This window comes from Oryx dammah, unplaced genomic scaffold (assembly GCF_014754425.2).
Source record: "Oryx dammah isolate SB20612 unplaced genomic scaffold, SCBI_Odam_1.1 HiC_scaffold_26, whole genome shotgun sequence".
In the NCBI taxonomy this organism is placed as follows: Eukaryota; Metazoa; Chordata; class Mammalia; order Artiodactyla; family Bovidae; genus Oryx; species Oryx dammah.
Genome location: NW_024070210.1, coordinates 56,605,356 through 56,633,067, shown reverse-complemented (window position 1 = coordinate 56,633,067; position 27,712 = coordinate 56,605,356). Strand labels below are relative to the sequence as shown.

Here is a 27,712-nt window from a genome sequence, read left to right as displayed (position 1 = left end):
GCTGAGCCTAGCCTTGGATTCATCGTAGTGCAGGGTCTGGCCATGAAGACTCTTCCAGATGATTCCAGCCTCCAGCCATTCAAGTCACTCCCACCCACTCAAGTCTCCTTAGCTGAAGCACCAGACATCCTAGAGCAGAGATAAGCCATATATGCTGTGCATTGTCAGTGTTTCTAGCCCTCAAAACATGAGTTGAACAAAATTGCTTCATGCCACAAGGCTGGGGTGGTTTGTTACACAGCAATAGATAACAGGAAATGGGGGAGGAGGTGTCTGAAGGGTGGTCTGAGGATGAAGGTTTCACCTTATGCTGGAGAAACTTTACCAGTGGGTATCCTCCTGAGCCCATTGACTTGGAGAGCCACGTCTGGTCTTGGATATTACTCCACTCAAGGTAGCCTGGTGCTCTTGGGAGAGTTGGCTCAAAGCCTGTGCTGTCCTGGAATGTTGTCAAGTTTATGGGCAAGGAAGCCTGGGCATCTTTCTAGAGGTTGTCCCAGACGCTGAGGTACCAGTCAGTTGGGGGGTGGGGGAGGGTTGGTTCATCTGTACATCTCCGCACCTCAGTATCTAGGAAGGCTAAACTGGGGACGGGGAGTTGCTCATGTGAGTAGAGGTCCTGTGTGTGTGTGTGTGTGTGTGTGTGTGTGCTCAGTCATTAAATAGTGTCAGACTCTTTTCAACCCCATAGATTGTAGCTTGCCAGGCTCCTCTGTCCATGGGATTTCCCAGGTAAGAATACTGGTGTGGGTTGCCATTTCCTCCTCCAGGGGATCTTCCCAACCCAGGGATCCAACCTGAAGCTCCTAAGTCTCCTGCATTGGCAGGCGGGTTCTTTACTGCCGAGCCACCTGGGAAGCCCCAGAGAGATCCTTTAGGTGCATCTTATACACTCTGTCTCATTTCAACCCCACAGAAGTTCTGTTAGATGCTGTAAGAAGGAGTGTTTGCCTGCTTTACTTATGAAGAACAAGTTCAGGGACTTCCCTGGAACTCCAGTGGTTAAGATTTCCCACTTCCACTGCAGGGGGTGGGGGTTCCATTCCTGGTGGGTGAACCTGCATGGCCAAAAAAAAAGAAAGAAAAAAGAAAAAAAAATCACACATTAATTAAAAAAAAAAAAAGAATAAGTTTAAGTGCCATGACCAAGACTGGGAATGACAGAGCTTTGAACCAAATAAAAGACTGAATCTGTAGCTTTGTCCTCTGGCACTATCTTAAGGAGCCACCTGGATGGCCTAGGAGGGAGGTTCTGGGAAGGGGCCTTCATTTCTTTAAACAGCCTCTTGTCTTGAAATAAGACCACTGAACTTGATTTACATTCTGTTTCCATTTCTTTCCACCACCCCCTCCACTCTCATTCCTTTTTCCTTGCGGGATTTTTGGCAGGAGGAGGAGAGGAACACTCCACTCCTCAGTCTTTCACTCGGGAAGGCGGGAGGGTGATGGGGGCTTCACTCACCAACGTGCCAGGCAGGGGCTGGAGGCACTGAGGCCAGGCCGCTCCCAAGCGCGGGTGGGGGTGAGCGGATGGGGAGGTGAGGAGGGAAATGTTCCCCCACCCCCATCACGGCCCCCACCCGCCTGTGGACCGTGGCTGGTAAGGTTTCCACTCTGGCAGGGAGGAAGGAAGAGGCCTGCTCCTTGGTGGGATTACTCTCACGGTGCGTGTGTGGAAGCGGGGGACAAGGAAATACCACTTTCTGAGTAATCTTGCCAGGCTGTATCGACTGTATCAGCTCGTGTACACCAATCTCCAGGTTAGGCCTGGAGAGGTTAGCTGACTTGTTCAAAGCCACAAAGCATGTAAGCGGCAGAGTCCGTGAAAACGCCAGGTCTTGCTACTGGCTTTAGCCCCCCTCTCCTGGGAACCTCGGCTTTTGGATTTGCCGGATGCGACCCGGCGGGGAGGCTTGCAGCCCTCACTCCAGGGTGTCCCGAGGGGACTCCCGGCAGGGGGCGCTCCGAGCCGGGTCTCGGTCCTCCGGGCGCGCCTCCAGCCGGCGCCTGGGACGGGACCCGCCGCTCCGCCTCCTCGGCGGCTCTGCGGGCGGGCGGGCGCGCAGGGAGGAGAGCAGATCCGAGAGCGGCGCGCCCCGCCGGGTCCCCGGTGCCCACCTCGCCCCCACGCCCGCCGCCGCGCAGCCTCCCTCCGTGAGTAGAGCCCGTCTGCGGGCTCGACGGGCAGGACGGGGTGCGCGGCCCGGGGCTGGGTTGAAGGGGACAAATTGCTCCGGGGCGTTAGCCGCCTGTTCCCTGTCGCCGCCCCCCCCCACCCCCACCCCGGGTATGGCCAGTCTTGGCCTTGGGCGCTCTGGCCGGTCCTCGACCTCCGGTACCTGACTGCTGGGCCCCTAGGGCCGGCTTCAAAGTCTGGCCTTTTGACCAGAAGGATCGCGTGGGAGCGGCGGGCAGACCGGGCGCCTAGGGGGGAGATGGGAGAGAGACTTCCATCAAGTTAGGACTCCTTGACGGGGGAGAGCACTCCAGATTTCTGGGAGGAGAGGGGATCTGGGCTTCTCCAGCATCCTACACTTCACTTACCTCCTGCTCCTGGTGCGAGGAACTGATGCGAGGAGGCTGCTCCATCCATCCGTAGCCAGTCAGCTTTCTCAGTGGCAGAAGAAAGCTGTGGTCCCCAACTTCTGGAGCCCGGGATGGGGCATGGTTAGGGTGGGCAGGGCGCCAGCCAGTAGATCTGCAGCAGGCTGGGGTTTTGACCCTGGGGTATTGTCAACAGTTGACCTGACTCTGGGCTAGGCATTGTGGATGGCTCATGGCATGTGTGGATCTGGCTGATCCTCACTGTAACTCTGCAAGGTGGAGGTTAGTCTCTTTGGGGAGGAGAGGTATCCCAGAGCGGTGAGCTCAGAGGCCATACAGGTGGTGGTAGGTTCGGAGGGCGCACTGGAAGAGAGGATGCCTAACTGCTGCCTCACTGGCAGGTGGGAAGGTCCTAGGGGCAGGTGAAGAGAGCACATGCCCTGGTATTTGAGAATCCAGTGGGGGTGGCAGGGGGGCAGCTGGAGGTTGCTGCTGTGTTTTCTGACACTGTGTTTCTCAACTGCTTTGTATATGGCATTCCATGGGAGAGTCCTGGTGACCGAGGGATGCTGGCACATTGGCCTCTTCACTGTTGCTTCCAGAGTCCTGTTCTTCCCCAAACCACCCATCTCCCGAGATGTGTTTTTAGCTTCTAAGTGGTTCCATTCAGCAGCCTTGAGAGAGGCTTGGGCAGGGGCACGGGGTGTGTGGATGTGAGTGGGTGTGGGACAAGGTTTCCACTGGTAGGAAGGAGACCTGAACTGACCCTGACCCACTCACTGTCCAGTTCAGTCGCTCAGTCGTGTCTGCCTCTTTGCGACCCCATGGACGCCAGGCCTCCCTGTCCATCACCAACTCCCGAAGCTTGCTCAAACTCATGTCCATCTAGCTGGTGATGCCATCCAACCATCTCATCCTCTCTCGACCCCTTCTCCTCCTGCCTTCAATCTTTCCCAGCATCAGGGTCTTTTCCAAAGAGTCAGTTCTTCACATCAGGTGGCCAAAGTATTGGAGTTTTAGCTTCAGCATCAGTCGTTCCAATGAATATTCAGGACTGATCTCCTTTAGGATGGACTGGTTGGATCTCCTTGCAGTTCAAGGGACTCTCAAGTGTGTGCAGGGGTGTGTGGATGTGAGTGGGTGTGGGACAAGTTTCCCACTGGCAGGATGGAGACCTGAACTGACCCTGACACCCTCCCTGAGCAACCCCCCTGCAAGTTGTTAGATGTGGGAATGAGCAAGCAGGCTGCCCAGCAGAGCTGGGCCTTCACCAGGAAGATAGTTTTCTCATGTCCACTTAGGCAGGTGGCTGAGCTTCTCTGAGTCCAAGCTTCCTCATCAGAGATTGGGGTGTGTCACAGGCTCCAAAGCGTGGCGGTGCGCTGTAATGTTGGACGGCCCTCCCCTCTGTTGACAGCTTCCTCAGAGCCTGATTGTGATGATTCTTCATGGGAGGGGGTGTAAGGGGACAATTGTGGTCCCATTTTACTTGTGCTGAGTGAGGATCTCTGAGAGTTCAGCAGGGTGGGCTGGGTCCCATGAGGGAGGGACTTAGTAAGGTTGAAATTTCCTCATGAGATAATCCTTCAGCCTTGGAGGCCCTCTCCTAGGTTGTTCCTCAGGAGGCCACTGGCCTCCCAACCCTGGAGCTGCTGTTGGAGGATTGAGGTGCTATTGACAAAAGCCAGGGGAAGAGCAGCTGGCGTGGGCTGTGTGACTTTTAGCAAGCCCCTTCTCCTGTCTGGACCTCAGTTTCCTCCTCTTGCAAAACAAGTGGGCTTGACCAGAGAGCAATGGGTTTCAAACTCCTCCCACCCCTGAATTCTTACACAGAACCCTAACATGTAGTGTAGATAAAATGGAACTTTTCTAACTTCCCTTCCTGATGCAAGTGGCTCCTGAGTGGAGACTAAAAGTCCTCTAGGTTCCTCGAGATCCCTTTTTGTGAGGTTCTAGGAAGTCTGTGATATATATGCAGATGACACCACCCTTATGGCAGAAAGCAAAGAAGAACTAAAGAGCCTCTTGATGAAAGTGAAAGAGGAGAGTGAAACAGTTGGCTTAAAGCTCAACATACAGAAAACTAAGATCATGGCATCCGGTCCCATCACTTTATGGCAAATGGATGGGGAAACAGTGAAAACAGTGGCAGACTTTATTTTGGGGGGCTCCAAAATCACTGCAGATGGTGATTGCAGCCATGAAATTAAAAGACGCTTGCTCCTTGGAAGAAAAGGTATGACCAACTTAGATAGCATATAAAAAAGCAGAGACATTACTTTGCCAACAAAGGTCTGTCTAGTCAAGGCTATGGTTTTTCCAGTGGTCATGTATGGATATGAGAGTTGGACTATAAAGAAAGCTGAGCACCAAAGAATTGATGTTTTTGAACTGTGGTGTTGGAGAAGACTCTTGAGAATCCCTTGGACTGCAAGGAGATCCAAGCAGTCCATCCTAAAGGAGATCAGTCCTGGGTGTTCACTGGAAGGACTGATGTTGAAGCTGAAACTCCATTACTTTGGCTACCTGACGTGAAGATCTGACTCATTGGGAAAGACCCTGATGCTAGGAAAGATTGAGGGCAGGAGGAGAAGGGGTTGAGAGAGGATAAGATGGTTGGATGGCATCACCGACTCAGTGGAGATGAGTTTGGGTTAACTAGGAGTTGGTGATGGACAGGGAGGCCTGGGGTGCTGCGGTTCATGGGGTCGCAAGAGTCGGACACGACTGAGCGACTGAACTGAATTGAGGAAGTCTGTCTTAACTTTCAGAAATGTTGCCTAGTATTAGGGTTGGGGGCAGGAATGTGAACTCTGAAGATTCCACTAAGGAAAATGTGAGCATTAAGATGGACCTTGCCTGTGGAATGCCTGGAGCCGGTGGCCTGGGTTGTATCAGCGCCCTCTGCTGTGTGGTTTCATCTTTTGGGGGCCAGAAAGGTCCCTGTGCTTCTGGGTCCTAGATGGTGACTAATTCCACCTCAAAATGTCTCCCCTTTTGTTTCATGTCTCTAAACTGGTAATATGCAAATTCATCTTGGGGAGCAATGTTAGGAAGGGGCTTTAAGTTAATAGCTGTTTTTACCTGATGAGCTTTCTGAGCAGCAGCCTTGAGAGGGACAGCTGGGACACTACATTTAAATCAAACATTTTGGAGTGCCTGCTGTGTACCAGCTCCCACAAGGGGATAGAGGTGAGAATGTCACAACTCTTGCCCTCATGAAGCTCCAATAGGCAAGAGGGAAGGAACTCATATTTGTTGGAACCATCCAGGGACTATTAAAAACACTTTACATATGTTATCTCATTTGTCCCATAAAGCAGATATTAGACTCATTTTTAATTATTTAAAATTTTGACTGCACACAAAATAAGGGTACATATGTACATCAAGAAACAGCATTGGCAGCACTCAGAAAGCTCCTTGTGACCCCTTTCAGGCACAGTCTCTGAACAATCTCCAGGCACACCCAGGTGTGACCACTATTCTAACTTCTAGCACCATGGTTTTGTTTTACCTAAAAGAGAATCACACAGTTTGTGGTCTTTTGTCTCTGTTTTCTTTCATTCAACACTATGTTTGTGAGTTTCATCCATATTGTTGCAGGGAGCAGTGGTTTATTTCTTCTTATTGTTATATAATAATTTCACTGTATGGGTATAACTCTATCCATTCTTCACTTGATGGCTATTTGGTTGTTTGCAATTTTTAGATATTACTAATAGTCCAGCTGTGAACGTTCTAATGTGGACCATTTTGGAAACTATCTGCATGCATTTCTCTTAGGTATGTCCATAGATAACTGCCCAAGTGTTTTCCAGAGTAGTTGTCCTAGTGAATACTCTCCTAAGCAGTATTTGAGAGTTCTCCAAATATTCACTAACACTAGGCATTGTCTGGACTCATTCTCTTTCTTTTCTATTAAAAAAAATATTTATTTGGCCGTGTCGGGTCTTAGTTGTGGCACTCAAGATCTTTAGCTGTGGCATGCAAAGTCTTGGTTGCAGCATGTGGGATCTAGTTCCCTGATTAGGGATGGAACCCAGGTCCCCAGCAATGAGAGTGTAGAGTCTTAGCCCCCGGAGCACCAGGGAAGTCCCTAGACTCATTTTCTATGTAAGTGGTTTGGAGCTCAGAAAAGTGGTACCGTGCTGTGTGCGCTCGAAGGTGGCAGAGCTGGGATTCAAACTCAGGCCTCTGTGCCTGTGCAGCCTGTGCTTTCTCCCTTTGGGTTACACACTGACATAATTTATGATATGAACCAGAACATGGTAAGCTCTAACCCTAACAATTTGTAAAGAGCCCTCTGTGAGAATTTAAAGAGAAGAAGAATTTTTCATCTCTTTTGTAAGGAAGAGTCATGGAGGCTCATAGAGATGGTAGCATTTGAGCCTGGCTTTGCAAGAAGGAAAGAGTTTTACTTGGAGGGCTCTCCAGGTGCCCTCCTCCCATCCCCATCCCTTCTGCCTTGAAAAGGGCCCAACTTGAGCTGGGTGTAGCAGGGGTGAAAGTTTTGGAGGAATAGGAAAAGTCTACTTGGGGCTCTAGTCGAGGATTTGTGGGGGAGGGGGCTATGCTGAAATGGTGAGTTGGGGCCAAACTGGTGGGCCTACTTTGAGCTTAGTTGGCTCCCTTGGCCCCCAACTTCTAGTCACCCAGGATGTGATCACAAGGCAGAGGCTCATGGTTTAGTTGGGGAGGTGGGACAGTTTCAAGTCCAGCTCAACTCCTGATAGCAAATGCAGCTGGCCTCTAGCCAAGGAGGATCTTAGCTGTTCCTGGGACCACTCTCAGGGTATCTGCCAACAGAATTTTTCTGGAGTTTTCTGCTTTCATCTAGCTGTGGGAAATTTGTACCTACTCATACCTCCACCCCCAGGATCTGGCTCAAATGGTTTGTTTGGAAGTATTTTTGCAGCAAAAAGAAGCTGATAGATAGCAGTCCTGCCACCCTCTGCCTAGTCTTAGGAACCTTGCCATGATGGGGGTGGGGTGAGGGGAGCCGAGCTTTTGATCTGGTCAAGCCAAACTTGCCAGAATCCCAGCTCCTTTTCTTCAGAAGGGAGCGGAATTGGTCTCAGTGGCTGTGGGAAGCAGAAACACAATGACCTGGGGATGAGTCAAACAATACTAGCAATAACCATCCTTCTTATTTGCCCGGCAGTTTATGTCTTTATCACAGTGGATCCTCACCTGCATGTGTGAAGTAGGTGATATGGATGCTATCACCCCAGGTTGCGGAGAAGGGGGACTGAGTCCCAGAGAGGGAGCCAGACTGCTATGGGTCTTGTGACTGATGCACACCCAGACTAGCCTAGGACTGGGGATCCTGCTCCTTTCAGGATTCCATACTCGCCAGGTCCTGGCTGAGCAGAGTGAAGACCAAGCCAGGAGGAGGCTCTGTGATGGACAGGCATGTGACCCTGAGAGTAAGACCTGGGAGCCAGGCCAGTTCCACCTGGAGGCCTTCAGGGATGTGTGTGCCTCAGTGGAAGGGAGGGAGGAAGGTGGCATCTTGCTACCAGAACTCTGGTTTGTAGCAGGCAGAGGAAAGAGGCTGAAATATAGACATCACCTGAGAGTTAGAACAGTTCCCACCACTTGGCATTGATGAGATGTGGCCTTATGTAATGATGCCTCCACCCAGAGAAGTGAAAACAGTATTTCGGGGCTCACAGGGCTTGGGCGTGATTGGTATCTGATTGCCAGGCAGAAGAAAAGCTGCCAGTGCCAGCCAAAATGAGCTCTGAGAGCCCTTTGCTAATGACTCTTGAAAGATGCATCCACAGGTAGCTGTTTTTAAATTTTATTTTTATTTTTATTGGAGTATAATTGCTTTGCAATGTTGTGTTAGTTTCTACTGTATGGCAAAGTGAATCGACTGTATGTATACATATATCCCCTCTCTTTTGGATTTCCTTCCCATTTAGGTCACCACAGAGCATTGAGTCGAATTCCCTGTGCTACACAGTCGGTTCTCAGCAGTTATCTATTTTACATATACTATCAATGATGTATATATGTCAATCCCAATCTCCCAAGTAATCCCATTCCCCTCTTCCACCTTGGTATCCATGTATTTGTTGTTTACTTCTCTGCCTCCGTTTCTGCTTTATAAATAAGATAGTCTGCCATTTTTTTCAGATTCCACATATATGTATTAATAGACAAAATGTGTTTTTTTGACTTCCTTCACTCTGTATGACAGTCTCTAGGCCCATCTATGTCTCTACAAATGATCCAGTTCCATTCCTTTTTATGGCTGAGTGGCTCAGACAGTAAAGCGTCTGCCTACAATGCAGGAGACCCGGGTTCGATCCTTGGGTCGGGAAGATCCCCTGGAGAAGGAAATGGCAACCCACTCCAGTATTCTTGTCTGGAAAAATCTCATGGACGGAGGAGCCTGGTTGGCTACTGTCCATGGGATGGCAAATAGTCGGACATGACTGAGCGACTTCACTATCACTAATAGTCCATTGTATATATGTATTCATGGGTAGCTGGCTTTATCTTTATGTTGTGCTTACTGTATCCTGGGCCCTGCCCTTAGGGTGCTGTCCAGGGTGGCATGTGGCTGTCCCAGGACTAGGGGGCTCCCTGGGGCAAGAGGATCCCAGGGGAGGATGCAGACGGTCTCTTCTGTGGTGATGCTCTGCTTGGCGCAGAGTTGTCCTGGGGTTCTCACTAAGGTGCACTGGACAGGCAGAGTTAGCGCCACTTACAGACGAGGAAACAGGCCTCCCACTGACAGGAGATGAAGTCACAGAGCTAGTTGTGGGCAGAATTGCACCTAGAACCTCAGGTTTCTGACTCCTGGTGCCTATTGTTATTTGCCACACTTCCTCTCCAATCTTTCCCTTAGGGTGATGAGTGAACTGCAGATCAGTTCAGACTTGAAATTGGGTGGCACAGCCCCTGAGGGAGCTGAGGTCATGATAATCCCTTACCTTTCTACTGCAGTTTGTAGTTTATAGAATAATATCCTGATACAGATGAGGAAGTTAAGACCCAGCAGTTTAAATGACTTAGGCAAAAGTGGGACTCAAAACTGAAACTTTTTAAAAATAACTTTTTTAGCTTTATTGAATTATAATTGACATATAACATTGTAAGATATTTAAAACGTACATCATGGTGATCTGATACACTTATACAAAGTATTCCCCTTGTCTAGATAACTAACATGTATATCACCTTGTGCACATTTATCCTTTTTTTTTTTTTTTTGGTGAGAACATTTGTTTTCCTCTTCCAGGAAGTTTCACTTATTCTGACTCAAAACTGAGTTCTTTTTCCCCACATCACAGCTGCCTCTTTTCTCAGTAGACCTGAATTTCATGAGAACAAATTGCCCAAGTTGCCCATGGCTCTGTTTTCTCTGAACATGTTCAGAGCAGATCTGTCTCCTTAAGAAACTTGAATTAATATAAATCAAGTAAGAACCATGCACTACTGGTCACAGGTCCTGAGGAAAGGCTCAATCAAGCCTGTTCTGGAGGAATGAGGGCTGTGAGCTACCCTTCAATTATTAGCCATTTACTTTGGGGCCTAGAGTCAGACTGTTACCAATGGACATATCTGTCCTAACCTCAGGATTTCTCCTGTTTCAGGGCTGTACGCTCCAGGCCTCAATGAGGAGCCCGAACATGGAGATGTTCAAGCAGCAGAAGGTGGAGGACTTTTATGACATCGGGGAGGAGCTGGGGAGGTAAGTGGCTATGAGAGGGGCACCAGTAGATCTTATAGGTCACGGGCTGGTCACGGGGCTTGTGGAAATCTTTACAAACAATCCAGAGAGTGATTCATTGTCCTGGGTGCCTCTGCAAGTAATCCTCTCTCTGGAAATAAAGACTTGCCAGTAGAAGGGACTAGAATTGTTGAGTTCCATGTTTTCAGTATAACCCAACTGACAGTTATGGCGAATCTAAATGACTCTTGTTTAATCTGTTACTTTGCTCCCAAAGCCCTCCCCAGGCTCTGGCCTGAGACCTGACCCGTTGGTTCTTTTCTGAAACCCACTTGGGATTCTCCATGGCTCTCAGGGTTTTGTTCTGTAAACTCAGAGCCTGAATGGAAGGTGAAATCATCTTCCTGAAAAAAGCTTTGCATCGAGTGACAAGCCATGCAAACCTGGTCATGAAGCTTCCTTGGATCTGAGTTACTGGGTGCATTTTCAGGTTTGCTAAACCCGCAAAATGGACAGGGATAAGCTCAGATTTGAAAGTCGTGACCGTTTGGAGAGAAATGAAGATTTTCTGAAGCTCTTTCCTTGTCTCTCATTTATAACAAAGCTAGTATTTGGGTGGTGTTTTAATGATTACAGAATACCAGTCCTGGAGTTTGGGTCTCTTAACAATTCATGAAATGGGAATAATTTTTACTCTTGTTTTTCATGAGGAAACTGTGTTCTAAAGAGTTTAAGAAAGTTGTTCTAAGTTGATCAGCCAGCAAGGGATATGGCCGAGGTCTGGCCAGTCCAGTCTGTACCTGCACACCTGTCATGCTCTCTGATGCACATGGTTCTTGCACACTCACATGCGATCACAGTATACCCAGCCCCATCTCTCCACACATCCAGCAGAGTAAAAACCTAGAGGTTCAGGGCCTTCACTGTATCCGTGGTAGGAACAGGAACCTTTCCTTTTAAAGAGCTCTTGTGTCAGGACTCAGTCTTTTACTTCTTTTTACCTTTCTTTCTTTATTTTTTTGCAAATATATGTATATATTTACTTCCTTTTATTTTAAGCATTAGGATCATATTGAATATATGTTAATGTTTTACCACAGTTTAAAAAAAAATTTGGCCATACCATGTGGCCTTTGAGATCTTAGTTCCCCAACCAGGGATCAAACCCACGCCCCCTGCAGTGGAAGCACAGAGTCTTAACCCCTGGACCACCAGGGAAGTCCACTATAGCTTTGAATGTTACATCTTTTTTTTTTTAGTTTAAATTTATTTATTTTAATTGGAGGCTAATTACTTTACAATATTGTATTGGTTTTGCCATACATCAACATGAATCCACCACGAGTGTACACGTGTTCCCAATCCTGAACCCCCCTCCCAGCTCCCTCCCCACACCATCCCTCTGGGTCATCCCAGATCTTAATGTATTACACCGGTTTGCTCATGGCATTAAATATCTTAATGCACTTTTACATTCCCTTGTACATGCATGCCTCAATTATTCAGCCTTTTCCCCTACTTTTAAAAATATGCAGTTTCCATTTTAAAAAATTTTCATTACTAAAGCTGCAAGGAACATCTCTTAGCAGAAATTTCTGATCCTGTTTTTGATTGTTTCATTAAGATGGATAACTAGAAACTGGGTCACTGGGTACTTTTATTTTTGAAGAAAACTAGAAAAAGCTTCAAAGCCAGAGGAGCCTTAGTCAGGGAAGACTGGAAAGTGCAGTTACGGCAGTTCCCTGGCGGTCCAGTGGTTAGGACTTGGCACTTTCACTGTCGGGCCTGGGTTCAGTTCTTGATATGGGAACTAAGAACTAAGATCCTGCAAGACACGTGGCGTGGCCAGAAAAGAAAAAAAGAAAGTGCACTTACTTCAGGTTCAGGAAGTGCTTGTCCTGGCTGACTGGCTAGGTCACGGAGCAAGTATCTACAGAGACCCCCGAAGGGGAGATTCCTCAGCATTCTGTCTGAGCCGCTGCCCCTGGCAGTCTAGAACCTGGGAAGGGCTGGGGAGAGGCTGAAGGGCGGTCACCTGGACTCTGCCTCTGAGTGGGAAGTGAGGTTCTCTTTGACTTGGGTGCTTCTCCTGACTTGTGATATCAGGGAGAAAGTGGCCCCTCAGCAACAGACCCCGGCAGGCCCTACCAGTGGCTTCTTAAATTTAATTTTCAAAACTTTTGGGCATGCCACAAGGCATGTGAGATTTTAGTTCCCTGACCAGGGATCGAACCCTCACCCCCTACGTTGGAAACTGAAAGACTTAACCACTGGACCACGAGGGAAGTCACCTTGTTGTTCAGTTGTCCGGTTGTGTCCGACTTTTTGTAACCCTATGGACTGCAGCACACCAGGCTTCCCTGTCCTTCACCATCTCCTGGAGTTGTTCAAATTCATGTCCATTGAGTCAGTGATGCCATCCAACCATTTCATCCTCTGTCATCCTCTTCTCCTCCTATCTTCAGTCTTAAGCCAGGATCAGTGTCTTTTCCAGTCAGTTGGCTCTTCACATCAGGTGGCCCAAAATATTGGAGCTTCAGCCTCAGCATCAGTCCTTCCAGTGAATATTCAGAATTGATTTCCTTTAGGATTGACTGGTTTGATCTCCTTGCAGTCCAAGCGACTGTCAAGAGTCTTCTCCAACACCACTATTTGAAAGTGTCAGTTCTTCAGTACTCAGCTTTCTTCATGGTCCAATTCTCATATCCATACATGACTACTGGAAAAACCATAGCTTTGACTATACAGATGTTTGTTGGCAAAGTGATGTCTCTGCTTTTTAATATGCAGACATTTTAATATCATGTCTCCGCATATTAAGCTGTCTAGGTTTATCATAACTTTTCATACCCCTACATGGGAAGCTCAAAAACTTAAACCACTGGACTACTTCTTAGTTCTGTCTCTCCCCAACTCTGTACATCAGAGATATTAGAACTGGAAGAGACCTCATGTTTCTGGGTCCTCTACCTACAACAGGGTGTGAAGGCCACATGTACCTCATGGCCTGGGGAGCCTTGGAGAACCACTGCCCCCTACCCCACACACAACCTGAAACTGTCCTTAGATGCCAGCTGGACACAGGGCAAGTGAAAGACAGCAGAGGCCGAAGGCATTTTTCATGGTTTGCTGTCCTAGGGTTTGTGGTCTACAGGTCAGGTAAGATGGAAGGCCTGTAGAGGTCCTTCTTCCAAGCCCCTCATCTGACCATTGAAAAAACGGAGGCTCAGAGAGAGAGGAAGGGTCTTGCCTGGGGCTGTAAACAGGCTGGAACTAGAGCTGCCTTCAGAGGGGGTAGCCCTATCTGTCTTTCTTCCCCTCTTCTACACGGGCTCACTGTGTGCCAGGCATTGTCTGAAGCAGTGACAAAATAGACATTCCTGTCCCCCAGTGGCTTGTGTTCTGTTGGTGGAGGGAGACATTGAACACATGATGGAGGGGTTGCAAAAGGACATATCACTCCAGAGTGCATGGTGGGCTGTGAAAGGAGAGCGTGGGACACACTGAGCATGGGGAGCATGGCTGGGACTGGGTGGTCAGGGGAGGCTGCTCTGAGGAAGTGGCAGAGGAGAAGTGTGCAGGCAGGGAAAGCAGCCTGGACACAGGCCCTGAGGTGGGGAGAACCTGGGCCCTGAGTTGCTGGCTGGAGGCCTGTGTGGCCATGGAACATGAGCTGGGGACAGGCAGTGCTAGCTGAGGCTGGATATACAATTAGAGGCCAGTCTGCAAGCTTCCTGCCAACATAGGCAGTTTGAGGTTTGTGTGCTTCCTAGCTCTGCAACCATAGGACAACTTATTTGACCTCTCTGACCCTGAGTTTCTTGGTTTTTGTTTTTTTTTTTACCCATAAGATAGAAATAGTAACAGTAGCTACCTCATGATTTTAGGGATGAAATGGGATGCTGAGTCTGCAGGGTTCCTCACAGAGCTGGGTACTAGGTGTTGAGTGAACACCTAGTAGAGTCTCTGCCTTTGAACTTAAACTGCCTTTAAGTTTGGGTGTCAAGACCCCATCTCCCACCTCCAGATCCCCTGGGAGGACAGTGGGGGTCTCCCAGGAGGAATAGCAGCAGGGCTTGTTCTTACATTTGGGAAGAGCAGTGTGTACACCTTCTTCGGCTCTCTACCCTTGCCTAGATTCAGGGCTGTTTCACTGATTTTTGTTGTTGTTCAGTTGCTCAGTTGTGTCTGACTCTTTGCAACCCCATTGACTGGAGCATGCCAGGCCTCCCTGTCCCTCACCATCTCCCGGAGTTTGCCCACGTTCATGTCCATTGCTTCAGTGATACCGTCCAGTCATCTCATCCTCTGATGCCCTCATCTCCCTCTGCCCCCAATCTTTCCCAGCATCAGGGACTTTTCCAATGAGTCATCCATTTGCATCAGATGACCAAAAACTGGAGCTTCAGCTTCAGCATCAGTCCTTCCAGTGAATATTCAGGGTTAGCTCCTCATTAAGTCCATACTATGCAAAAAAGAAAATGAGTGAGTTACTTTTCGTTTTTTACCTGTAATGACAGGTGGAGCTCACAAACACCATGTTGAATGAAGGAAGTCAGACTCAGAAGAGTCATAATATGTTATCCCATTGGTGTCAAGTTCAAGACAGGCAGAATGAATCCCTGATGCTAGAAATCAGAATAGTGATTCTATTAGTGATTCTAACAGTGAGGGACTAGTGGCTGAAAGGGGGCATGAGAGAGACTTCTGTGGGGAGGACATTGTTGTGTTTCTTGATCCAGGTGCCTATTTCACTGATGTGTTCATTTCATGCATACAGGTCAGGCCATTCTTGTATATGTACATTTTCCCGTATGTATATGTATCTGAACTGAAGCCATGTTTTAACAAGGAATCTTTAACTGCACTCCCTGCCCTTGTCTGGCCCCTGAAGTGCATGTTTCTGATGCCTTTGGAAGGTTAGTCTGGGTGTGTATCAGCCACGAGACCCAGAGCACTCTGGTACCCAGTCTGGAACTCAGTCCCCCTCATCTGTAACCTGGGGTGATAGCATCTATATCACCTACTTCACACATGCAGGTGAGGATCCACTGTGATAAAGACATAAACCGCTGGGCAAATAAGAAGAATGATTATTGCTGTTATTGTTTGACTCATCCCCAGGCCATTGTGTTTCTGTTTTGCACAGTCACTGAGACCAATTCTGTTCCCTTCTGAGGAAAAAGAGCTGGGATTCTGGCAAGTTTGGCTTGACCAGATCAAAAGCTTGGCTCCCCTTATCCCACTCCCATCCTGGCAAAGTTCCTAAGACTAGGCAGAGGTATGCCCTTATCTTAAAAATAAGAGAATACCTGTGAGAAAAGCTGCAGAATCCAGCTTTGGATCTGGAAAGCGTGTCCTCGCCTGAGAGTCCTGGGCACGGCTGGGGCCCGCCTGGCCCTGCACACCTCACTTGATTTTCTGGCTCACATTCTGGCACCAGCCTACTGGGGATGCTGGAGGTGGCTGGCTGTTTCTGGGAGCAGTTGGAGAAATGCTGGCCTGCAGTTTCTGGCCTCTCCCAGCCTGGGTAGCCACTGTAGGGTGGAGTGGGGCTCATAAAGAAAAACCCGTCTAACCCCTCGTCTGATAGATGAGGCTAAGAGTAGAGAGGGGAAGGGGCCTGTCCAAGATCACATGTTGAGCGGGTGATAGACGAGGGTGGGGACTGATGATGTGACTCCTCTAGGGCTCTGGCCACCATACTGTAAGGACCCACAAAACATAAAGTTATTTTTTCTTTAATTTGAATGCTTTGGGGAAGGGGGGCATTATTTGGTAGGATAGTCTTTTTTGTTTGACCTTGGGGACAGGTAGCAGAGTCAGAAGGAAAAGTATTTGGGAAGGACTGATGTTCCCTGGGAAAGGGCGCTGGTGGATAGGGCCAGTGATGACTACTGTGTGTCTAAGGGTACAAGGTAATTTAATGTAAGCAGCATAAAATGATCATTGGTTTCTTCTTTCCTATGCTCATATTGCTTTTCTTGCTTTATTGCATTGAGTTGGCCAAAAAGTTATTTTGTGTTCTTTGTAAGATGTTACAGAAAAACCCAAATAACTTTTTTGGCCAACCCAATATTATTGCATGAACATAAAATCATAAAATGTTACTGTTGAACTGAATTTCAACAAGAATTTAGTGCAGATCTCCATTTTATAAACGAGGAAAGTGAGACCCAGAGCGGGGGAGGTGATTTGTCCAAAGTCACAGAGCCAGCAGTGCAGGAGGTGAAACTTAGAGATTTACAATTCCATTGTGTTAGTTTAAACAAAACAGAGAGAAACCTCTCTATGTGTAAATAAATTCAACTTTTATCTACAGCCCTCACCTCTCTCAGGGAGCCTACCTCCCCAGTACCCGACTCATCCCATCATCCCCTCTCTGACTCCCCTGGTGAAGAGAGTGGCCAGAGCCCTGATATTTACAGGAGGCGCATGTGTACCAGGCATGGTGCCAGGCACTTAACCTGCAGGGTCCCCTTTCATAGGGACAGGAGCCTGGGGCTACACAAGGAGCCACTCCTCTGAAGCCTCATCCTTTGTAACAGGCTGAGGAATTCCCTAAGATAAGCAGGGAAAGCTGCCTGCCAGACTTGAGTCTCCTGATGAGATCCTCTGTGGTTAAGATCACCCACCCCACGTGCATCTTAGCTAGCTAGGGCATCTTCTTTTAGGAGAGAAAGAAAAACCTCCAGGAAATACATAGAGCTCAGGTGTACCCAGGCTGGGTTCTCAAGCTCAGTCTAGCCATAAAACTATATATATATATATATATATATATATATATATATAAAATAATAGGTATTTGTATTTACCTGTCTCTATCTTTGGGAAACGGGTTTCCAAGATGAACTCAGAGGCAAAGGGGCTTTTATTATTTCCTCTTTTTTTTTTTTTACAAAAGATTTTTTTTCTTGATGTGTACTGTTTTTAAAAATCCTTATTGAATTTGTTACAATGCTGTTTCTATGTTATGTTTTGGTTTTTTGGCCACAGTGCCTGTGGGATCTTACTTCCCTGACCAGAGATTGGAAACTTCACCCCACTCATTGAAAGGTGAAGTCTTAACCATTGGACCCCCAGGGAAGTACCTTTCATATCTTTTTAAATTAAAAAAATTATTGTAGAGGTAATGCATGGCATGTGTCATAAAGTTGTGAAAAGTTAGAGTAAACCTCCATCTACCCTCCCTCCAAGTCTCACATCCACAGGTAGACTTTGATGGTAATTGTCTTCTGTTGTCTTTCCAAACTTTAAGTAAAGCAAGTGTATGTTGACCCGGATGGGGTCATACGACCAGCACAATCTAGAACTTGCCTTTCTCACTTAATGAAATACACTGAGTATCTTTTTATAACAGTGTATATAGATCTATGAGATTTATTTTGGATGAAAGCTTTTTAAAAAACAATAAAACATATAAGGAGACCAGTTTAAGCCCATGCAAGATTAGCAGCCTTAACCAGTAACTATTTTTATTTCTGAGTCTTACCTTCTAATCTGTCCCTGGCTATTTCTCACGCCCACACATCCTCTCCTCTTTTGTGTCTGCTTGAGGCCCAGAGTTAACATTCTCCCAAGTGCTAAGCTCCTGGGGGCGGGTTGCAGAGACCAAGGGGAGCTGGAGCAGCACTCAGGCCCTGGGGTCCCAGAGAGGAGATTAGGCCTATCTGTCATGTGTTTGTACTGAGCTATCAACTCTGAAGGCAGAGCCACATCTGCTCTCCTATTCTGAGCGCCCCGACCATACCGTGCAGAGGCCAGAAGTCCCCACATCTTCTGTGACTTCTTCTGCTCTCAGTCTTCCCTCACTCTTGGAGGAAAAATTAAACTTTTCCTTTAAGGTCAAGATCAGATGGTGTCTCAAATACTGTTTGATTCTACTTATACGAGATACCTATAAAAGTCAAATTCATAGAATCAGAAAGTACTGTGCTACAGCATAAAATATATATGCCATGCTTTGCATACTTGTGCGGTCGTGTCTGACTGTTTGCCATATATATACTCTTTTTCAGGTTCTTTCCATTGTAGGTTATTATAAGGTATTGAATCTACCTCCCTGTGCTACGCAGTAGGACTTTGTTGTTTATCTATGTTGTATATAGTAGTGGATACATATTGTTGTATTTAACCCTCATAGCACCTTGTAAGGTAGTTCCTATTCCCATTTGACAGATGAAGAAATTCAGCCACCAAAATGTTAGGTAATCGGCTCAAGAAATACAGACGACATACTTTATCAAGGAGAAGCCAAGTGGAAAATTCCACTTCATGCGCACAGCGAATCTCAGAGAAATTCAGAAATAAAAGCCAGAAATTTCTCTGGCCGGAGCCCCATCTAAAGTCCTGGCATGGGGTTCTGGTGCCTCTGATCACACACATGCTTAGGTTTCCTGCTGCTAGGAAAGTGAAAGAGACCAACCTAAGTTAAGAGTCTAATGCCCTCATGTCAGTTTCTGTGCCAAGTACTTCTCATCTTCCAGAACAATATCAATTGGATCACACTCCCACTTTACAGATGTGAAAACTGAGGCTCAGAGAACTCTTACAGTGGCACCTGGTCACTCATGCCAAAAAACTTTCTTACTGCTCACACTGAGCATGCTGTGCTGGGCCCAGGAAACTCTCAGCTTGGTGTTAGCAGCGAGGAAATCTTTGGGGCCATAACAAGCCAGTGGTTTCCAAAAGATGAGTGAGTGTGTGTGGATGAGTACGTGCACATCTCTACTCTAGGTCATTGTCATAGTCCAAAGATTCTCCCCAGATACCCACTGTGTGCTGGGCACTGTGATGGGTGGTGGAGATTTAGGGCTCGGGCCATGCCCCATAAGGGATTAGGGGACACAGGGCTACTTTCCTCAAAAGCTAATGAAATGGGGACTTACCTGGTAGTCCAGTGGCTAAGACTCCACACTCCCAATTCCGGGGGTTCAGATTCGATCCCTCATCAGGGAACTAGATCCCACGTGCTACAACTGAAAGATTCCACATGTTGCAACTAAAGATCCCATGGGCGTGCGTGTGTGCTCACTTAAGTTATGCCTGACTCTGTGTGACCCTATGGACAGTAGCCCACCAGGCTCCTCTGTCCATGGGATTCTCCAGGCAAGAATACTAGAGTGGGTTGCCATATTCTCCTCAAGGGGATCTTCCCAACCCAGGGATTGAACCTGCATCTCGTGCGTCTCCTGCATTGCAGGCAGGTTCTTTACAGCTGAGCCACCCTGGAAGCCCAAAGATTCCACATGCCATAACTATGACCTGGTGCAGCCAAATAAATAAATATTAAAAAAATTAAAAAGCAAAATGAAAGGTTGGAACAGGCTATGAGCTAATAGAGGGATCCCAACCTTGTGCCAAGTGTTCAGCGGAGGAAGCCGTCACCCTACGTGGGGCAGCTTTGCATGGTCTCATTCTGGAGATGATGCATAACCACCTCGAGGTCAGGGCTCTGCCGAAGACTGAGAGGCAGCAGGTCCAGGCTTGGGCAGGAAGGCACGTGGAGAGGCCTGAAGGGCTGTGGCTGCCAGGAGGACAGGCAACTGCAGGGGCCCTGGATGACAGAGGGCCTGGAGGAGAGAGGGAGGTGCGTTTATCACTCATTGTCAGGCAAACAAAGCACAAAGCCACTCAAACAAAGTGGCTGCATTGCTCAGGCTTCACTCAGAAGCCAGCCCATGGAGGGAGTGCGCTCATTGAGCTGGTCTGCATGGGAAAGCTGTAAGAGCTGGAGGGAGGTTCTGTGTGGAGATAACCGAAACCATCATATACCTGTATCTACGAGATGTGCTTTCCTTTCTGCTTATTTATCGTCAGGATGTACATCTTGTGTTGGGTTCTTTTTTGACTCCACGTTGATTTATGGATACCTTTCCACGTATCCAGAATCCATATAGACTAAAAATTTGTTTGTTTTGAAATTATTTCAGCTTTGATAGAAACATTTTCAGGATAGCAGAACTCCCATATATCCTTTATCCACATACCAGTTTTTAACATTTTGTCACCTCCTCTCTTGCTCTCTCCTTTCTCCCCCACTCTCTACTCCTCATCCTGTTCCTCTCCCCTTATTTCCTTCCTTCCTGCCTCCTTTTCTTCTTCTCTTCTTTCTTTTTGTCTGTCTGCCTACCTGCCCGTTGTTTCTGAGCCATTTGAGAATCGAATATGGACATCATACCTCTTTATCTTTTATTCTTCATTATGTGTCTCTGAAGGACATGGGCCTTCTCTTTCATAACCATAGTACAGCTTTCAAGATCAGAACATTTCACTCCAATATAATGTTTTTGTCTAAACTATCATCCTTGTTCCAATTTTGTCAATTTTCCCATTTGGAGCAGTTTTTCTCTCTGTGGAATAAGCTCCAGTGGCAATCATGTATTGCATCTCCTTGTCATATCTCTTTAGCATCCTTTAATCTGGAACAGTTCTTCAGCTTTGCTTTGACTTTTATGACAAGATAATTTTGAAGAATACTGGCTCTTTAGAACAAATAGATACAGTCCACATATTTTCACTAACTTCATATTACTCTGCTATATAAACATCCCCCATTTACTTAACTCACACTATTTTCAACAACTAAAAATAAGTGTTTCTATGAGTGTATTTGTTGAATTTCCTCTCTCTGCATTATTTTTGCCAAGCCTATTCCCAGGGGTAGAATACCAGGTCAAAGGTTGTGGCTGATTGATAGTAGTTAAAACTAGAAATACTGAACCTGTTTGCTAGGTCACCAGCATATTTCCTTCTGGCTTTGCCAATACTCTTTCATTGTTTCGGGGTATTTTCAGTAGCTTAAGAGTTTTGTGAAGATACTTAATGTTTTCACTGTGGAGGAATTTAAAGTGGTTGAAGTCTTCTGTGCTTTTCCCTTCATGCCAGATCTGTTCTCTTTGCTACTTTAACTTTTTTCATGGTGTTTCTATTTTATTTTCATAGATAATTTGACGTTCTGATAGCAACACAAGGTGGGATAGGCAAATGTGACTTATAAAATATGTTTTATAAGTGATGAAAATAGGCCCCATCAGGGCCAGAGACAGAGGTCTCCCCTGGAAGCTGATGGTGTTGCCTTCCTTCCCCCAGAAGTAGAGGGGATTCAAGGTCTTTGGGGGGGGCCCAGAACTCCAGCAAAGTGTTCCTCTTCTTTGTCTCTACATTTATTTATTTATTTACTTACTTATTTAGCTAGCTAGCTAACTAGCTGTGCCAAGTCTCAGTTGCAGCATGTGGAATCTTTTAGTTGCACCATGTGGGATCAAGTTCCCTGAGCAGGGATCGAACCTGGGCCCCCTCCATCGGGAGCATGAAGTCTTAGCTGCTGGGCCACCAGGGAAGTCCCTGTCTCTACTATTAGAAGCCGGCTGCAATGGTTCTGTAAGAAAGCTTTCTGAGAGATGCTGTTGGGAGAGGCAGTGCTTGGGGAGAGGTGTGTTTTGAGGGCAAATGAGAGAGTTTGGTCTCCCTGTACTCTCCATTGCTGGGGAGATCAAGTTGAGGGGTAAGAGCCGAGGCCAGCGGTAGGAGTTAGGGCCTCAGATAACCATCAGCTCAGTAAAGCACCAGGGCTCTGGCAGTGCAGGTGAGAAGTCATGTGAGGGCCTCCCACAGAGAAGACGCAGCAGCCTGAGAGTCTCTCTTGTGGAGATTCCTCCAGCCCCCAGAGCAGTCTTCAACAGGTGTTAGAGCCCAGCTGCACCCTGCAAGGGCTCCTACCTTGTGGAGTCCAGGGGGTGAATAGCTAGGACAGCCCTACAGCCAAATCTAGTTTGCCACCTATTTTGAGTGGCCCTGGAGCTAAGAATGGGTTTTACAGATGAGCGGTTCCAATAAATTTGTTGGTTGGACGCTAACATTGGACCCCAATTAAACAAAATGTTACCCCCCTCCCCCCACCAATTTTCATTCTTCCCATTGGAAGACCTACATTAGAAAACAAAATCAAATTGTATAAACTCAATTCTTACCATATGTTGAGCTTCATCAACTTAAATTTTATGGAAATTTCATTTTCTCCTTTGTTATATAATATCCTTGATTTTCATTCTTGGCCCTCAATGCCTAAAATATTTATAGTCAGGCCCCTTGTGGGAAAAGTATGTCTGCTCCTGACCTACTCCAGAGTCGTTTACTATTTAAACAGCAAAACTTTAAAAAAGTGGCTTCTTATGGGGTAAAGGGCAGAATAGAAACACATCAAAGTGAAGGTGCAGTTACTGGAGAGGAGGAAGAAGAGAACAGAGGTCCACCTGCCTTCCTTCCCTGCCGTCTGTCTCACAGCCTGAGAGGAGCCTCCCGGAAGCCCAGTTTCAGAACCACTGTCCACGTCCCGGAGTCCTGTCCTGTCCTGTCCCGCAGGAAGTGCTGGGGTGGGAGAAGGGAAGAGCGCTCTGGGTACTGGGGACCATGCATCCTCTCTAGAGCAGGTGCTGCTCTGGTCACGGGACATTACCTAGTTTAGTCCTCTTGCAGCCCTACAGAGTGGCCGGTGTTTCTCCCATTTTGCAGATGAGGACACTGAAGCGTGGAGAAGCTAACTAGCCTGCTGAGGGAAGCGTCAGAGCTGGGATTCAAGCCCATGACTTCTGACTTCTGGCCCGGTGCTCTCTGTGAGGCCCCAAGCTGCCTAGGGTTTCTTTTTGCCTGTGACCCTCAGGTCCCCTCCAGAGAACAGGGGAGGAGGTGGTACTGTTGTTTAGTACTTTTGCTGGTTTTCAGCAGAGTCTGCTGAGAGCCCAGTGGTCACTGTTTCATCCATGTCCATGGCTGGCCCTGCTTCCCTGTCCAACCCCATCCCTTGCTGCCAGCATCTAAGCCTCAAAACCGTATTCTTGAATCCTGATGTGCTGGCCCCTGGTGGCCTGGCCACAGGGCCCAGAGGGTGATGAATTATCCTCCCCTCCTGGAGGTGAGGTTCATTTGTCACCCTGGGCTCAGGGCCCACCAGCTAAAGAGGAGAACTTGGCTGCTGAGGGTCTGCAGTCTGGTTCTAGGATGAATTGCTCCCACTCGTTATTTATTTATTTTTATTTATTTGGCTGCTCTGGATCTTAGTTGTGGCATACAGCCTGTGGGATCTAATTTCCTGACCAGATATCGAACCCAGGCCCTGTGCATTGGGAGCATGGAGTCTTAGCCACTGGACCACCAGGGAAGTCACTCCTACTGGTCGTTTGGAGGAGACAGGGCAGGGGCAAGAAGCGTGGCTGAGAGGCAGCGGAGGGCCCCAGTAGGAGGACGGGCCTCAAGCAGGAGGCTGACGAGCCCTAGCCCCCAGGCCCAGTGTGAGCCTGGCTCTGCTGCTGTGACCCGCTGGACCTTGGGCAGCTTCACTCTGCTTCCGTTTCTTTGTCCTGAGATGGTCCCTGTTTCACGGGGCTGTTTTCCAGCCTCCTGGGATCATCTCTTTTACTGTCCAAATAAGAATAATGAGCATTCCATTCCAGGGCAACAGGAAATCCTGTTCCTGACCCAGCATTTCTGGGTCTCTCCAGGGAGTGCTCACACCCTCCTTGATGCCTCAGGACCTTGGACTCACGGACCCCTTCCTCCTTCAAGACAAACCAGCACTTCCTCTGTGATCCTGTCTCAGGCATGGGCTCAGGTCGGTTTCCAAGGGCCTGCCTTGTCCCTGAGACTGGTTGCCGGGTAAACTGAGTTTCATGGAAGGTGTAAGGGTAGTGAGAGGCATTTTTGCACAGAAAAGGAAACACCTTAAAAGAGGGGTAACAGACACCTCTGCTCCTCTGACTCCTGACCTGCCACGATGCTGGAATCTTCCAGGACCTCAACCCCAAATCTGCTACTGTCCTTTATACTTACCCCTTAAAAGAGACCCCCTATTCTTTCACATGTAGGAAGTTTAGACTCTTGTTACAACCTCTCCCTGAAAGGGCCTTGGGCATCTCTTTTCTAGAATCAAAGACCCTTTAAAGTTCTTCCCATACAAAAAGACATCTGTGACCAACCCCCCTCCCCATGATCGAGTCTTTTGTCTTTCTTACTACAGATAACAATTCTGAGTAGCTTTCAAAATGACACTTTTCCTGTTCCCTGGCACAGATATAAGGGGCATATCCTGACATGTCGGAAGTACCCAGCAAATGGTTGCAGATATGGGCAGGATGATGCTTGAAGCCCAGTGGTCCATTGTTTTGAAGAGCTCATAGCGGGGAGCTGGGTCAGGCAGCTTCTCCTCTGTTACGTCATTTGATCATGAGCCACCACGTTGGGGCAGGTGGGCGGTGGGCAGGTCACTGTCCCCATTTTATAGAAAAGGAAACAGAGGCACAAAGACCCAGCCCCTCCTCTTGAGAGCAGGGAGGCCAGTTGGAGTGGAGGTAAGGCTGTGTGGGCACAGGGCTTTGTAAACACAGGTCTAGGTAGCAATCTTGAAAAGATTTTGTAAAGAGATTGTAGAACACACCTTTGGACTCAGCTAAGTCAGCAGTGTTTCCAGAGTTTGCGATTATGAAATTCTTTCTGATGTCTCAGCTGAGCCCTGATATAAGAGCCTTCCTGGGGTCCACACATGTCTCTGAGATTTCAGCTCTCTGCTGGTCAGGAAGCATGTTGAGGCCCTGGCTAAGCCGGTTTGTCTCCACCCTCTCCTCGAACCCCAATGCCCCTGGTTCTCTGTGCTGTTACCCTCCAGGAGGGCCTGTGGCTGGACCATCTCCAGGGCAGCTGAACCACCCCCCCTCCAATGCACAGTCAAAAATTTGTTTCTTGGGGGACTTCCTTGGCAGTCAGTGGTTAAGACTGTCTTCCAATGCAAGGGGTGTGGATTTGATCCCTGGTTGAGAAACTATGAGCCCACATGCTGTGCAGTAGCATGTCCCCTCCGCCACCCGCAACCCCCAAAGAAAATTTAAAAAAAAATTGTGTCTCAGACTCAGAAGTCAAACCTGGATACAAGTCCCAGTTTTACTATTCACTGCCTGTGTGACCTTAGGCAAGTGGCTTTACCTCTCTGAGCCTTGGTTTTCTCATCTTTCAAGTGGAGAACATACCACCTGCCTTATCAGCCCAGGATTTGAACTTCCATCTCTCCTGATTCTAGAGGACTGAATGAGATTATGACTGAAGTGTGTACCACCGTGATTGTCATCTTGGGCAGCACATCTGAATCACAGAGAAGGTTTAAAACAAGCACACATGTGTACATGCCAGGGATTCAGATCTAGAAGGTCTGGGGTGGGGCTCTGTCGATTCATATGTTTTGAAGTGTCCCAATTTGTGTAGACTGTACACCTGGATCCAAGATCACTTCTTTCAACTTACTTACAAAACAGAAAAAGACTCACAGACTAGAAAATGAACTTACGGTTGCTGGAGGGAGAGGGATAGTTAGTGAGTTTGGGAAAGTCATGTACATGCTGCTATATTCAAAATGGATAACAAACAAGGACCTACTGTATAGCACAGGGAACCCTGCTCAATGTTATGTGGCAGCCTGGATGGAAGAGGGGTTTGGGGAAGAAAGGATACGTGTATATGGATGGCTGAGTCCCTTCACTGTTCCCCTGAAACTATCACAACATTGGTAATTGGTTATGTGAAAAGTGAAAGTGAAAGTTGCTCAGTCATGTCCAACTCTTTGTGACCCTATGGACTATACAGTCCATGGAATTTTCCAGGCCAGAATACTGGAGTGAGTAGCCGTTCCCTTCTCCAGGGGATCTTCCCAACCCAGGGATCAAACCCAGGTCTCCCGCATTGCAGGCAGATTCTTTACCAGCTGAACCACCAGGGAAGCCCATTAATTAGCTTTATCCCAATACAAAATAAAAAGGTTACAGTTTGAAGGTAATAAAAGATCATTTCTTTCAGAATGGTACTTGAGAAACATACTAAGCTATGGAGATGGCTGGATAAAAAGCTCTGTCTGCCTGAACCGGTGATATATCAGCTGAAAGCCAATTGAAGGGCCCCTGTCTAAGGCCTGATGTAGGTTGAGCAGGGAATGGAAGACGCAGTGGTTCCACAAGCTAATTCCTTTCTGGCTTCTAGGTCCCCTTTCTGTTGCAATGACCACCTTTTGGCATGCCTCCCCTGTGTCATCTGTGTCTCACCCACATATGGAGCCCTGCTCCACTTCTACCCATTCCCAAGTTCTGCTTCCTTCCAGAAGCCTATCCTGACGGCTGCAGGCATGTGGACAGCAGGCAAAGTTGGGTGCTCTTGTTCTACATTCCTACAGTATGTTATGGATTCTCTAGTTGCCATTACTTGCCTGTGAGTGTGCTTCCATCCTCTTTGGTACCACTCCTTAACAAAGAGCTACCCTAAGGCCACTTGTAGTCCAGTGAGCTTTCTGGTCATAGGCTCTGGAGGTCATTCTGTTTCATCTTGTAGTGTCTTACCCAGTGATAGGCACATAGTAGGTACCCAATAAATGTTTGAATGAGTTCTAGTTTCACCTGGTTCCCAGGATCTCTATTCTGGTTTTATTCTGTGACATTAATCAAATTTCTCTTCTTCTCTAGCCCCTAGTCCCATTTCCACCCCTCCTCAACTCGAAAATGCCACGTTTCTATGAAATACCCATCAAAACATCGATTGGGTAGAAGATGCTTTGATGGGCATAGGGAAGGGTGGAGGAGGAGTGAGTACAAAGATATAGTTTATGCTTTCTAGGAACTTATAGAGAGGAGGCACACAAACAAACAAAACAGCCCATGAGAATATCTTCCTTGGCAGGAATTCAAGAGCTGTCAGAACATAGTGCAGTGAAAAGAACTTGCAGACAATCCACATGGTACTGATTTGGAACGTGGCTGCCTCTGTGGGCTGGAACAGCCAGGAAAGATTTTGGGAGGTGGGAGCTTAGTGAAGAATGGGTGGGATTTGAATAGGCTGAGCAGTGAGTGTGGACTTGAGCCGCCCCAAATAGACAGGAAAAATGAAAGTTGTGTTTGTGGAGGTGGGTCCCCCAGAAACTGGATGACAGGCTCTGATAGGGAAGCAGTGGGCGAGCCCAGAGTAGCAAGCAGGGGATGGACAAAAGTCTAAGCTGACCATTAAAGTTTTACTAGTCATTGGTATCGGTCAAACTGAGGGGAGATGATGTATATCTCTAACGCGTTTTGTTTCTATTTTTGTCGCCATCTTCATTTCCGCCTTGCAAGGTGAGAGCTTCAAGGCCAGGGTCTAAGCCACATCTTTCCTGTAGCTGTCTGATACAGGTTCAGGGATCAGTGGCTGAAAGATGAAACTGAAGGGTGTGGCTGACTCAGTGCATTACTGCCCCATACATAATTGTTCTGAAGTAGATTTCCTGAAGGTTCATTCTGTATTCTGAGCCAGGCGGAGAGCCCCGTTTAGACGGAGGTCAAGGTTTATCCTTCTTAGTGTTCCCACCACCTCTAGCCTAGAGCTGGATCTGCAGCAGGCACTCCACAAATACAGGGGCTGGTGTAACCAAAGACTGTGCTCAGCCAGCACTGAGCCCTCGAGGGTTTGAGTTTGTGTTTC

The 27,712-nt window shown here is 47.6% G+C and overlaps 1 protein-coding gene across 2 annotated transcripts in view; it reads left to right on the top strand.

Moving 5' to 3' along the window:
* Positions 1 to 2,046: 2,046 nt before the first annotated feature.
* The window catches only part of DAPK2 (death associated protein kinase 2), a 134,963-nt gene continuing 109,297 nt past the window's right edge, over positions 2,047 to 27,712 (top strand). Inside the window, exons 1-2 of one of the 2 annotated variants that reach the window (XM_040226710.1) lie at positions 2,047 to 2,154; positions 10,155 to 10,252. In XM_040226710.1, coding sequence (XP_040082644.1) covers positions 10,176 to 10,252 — 77 coding nt within the window. In that variant the 5' untranslated portion in view covers positions 2,047 to 2,154; positions 10,155 to 10,175. The remainder of the gene's footprint in view (positions 2,155 to 10,154; positions 10,253 to 27,712) is intronic. The other variant, XM_040226711.1, reaches the window with a different exon arrangement.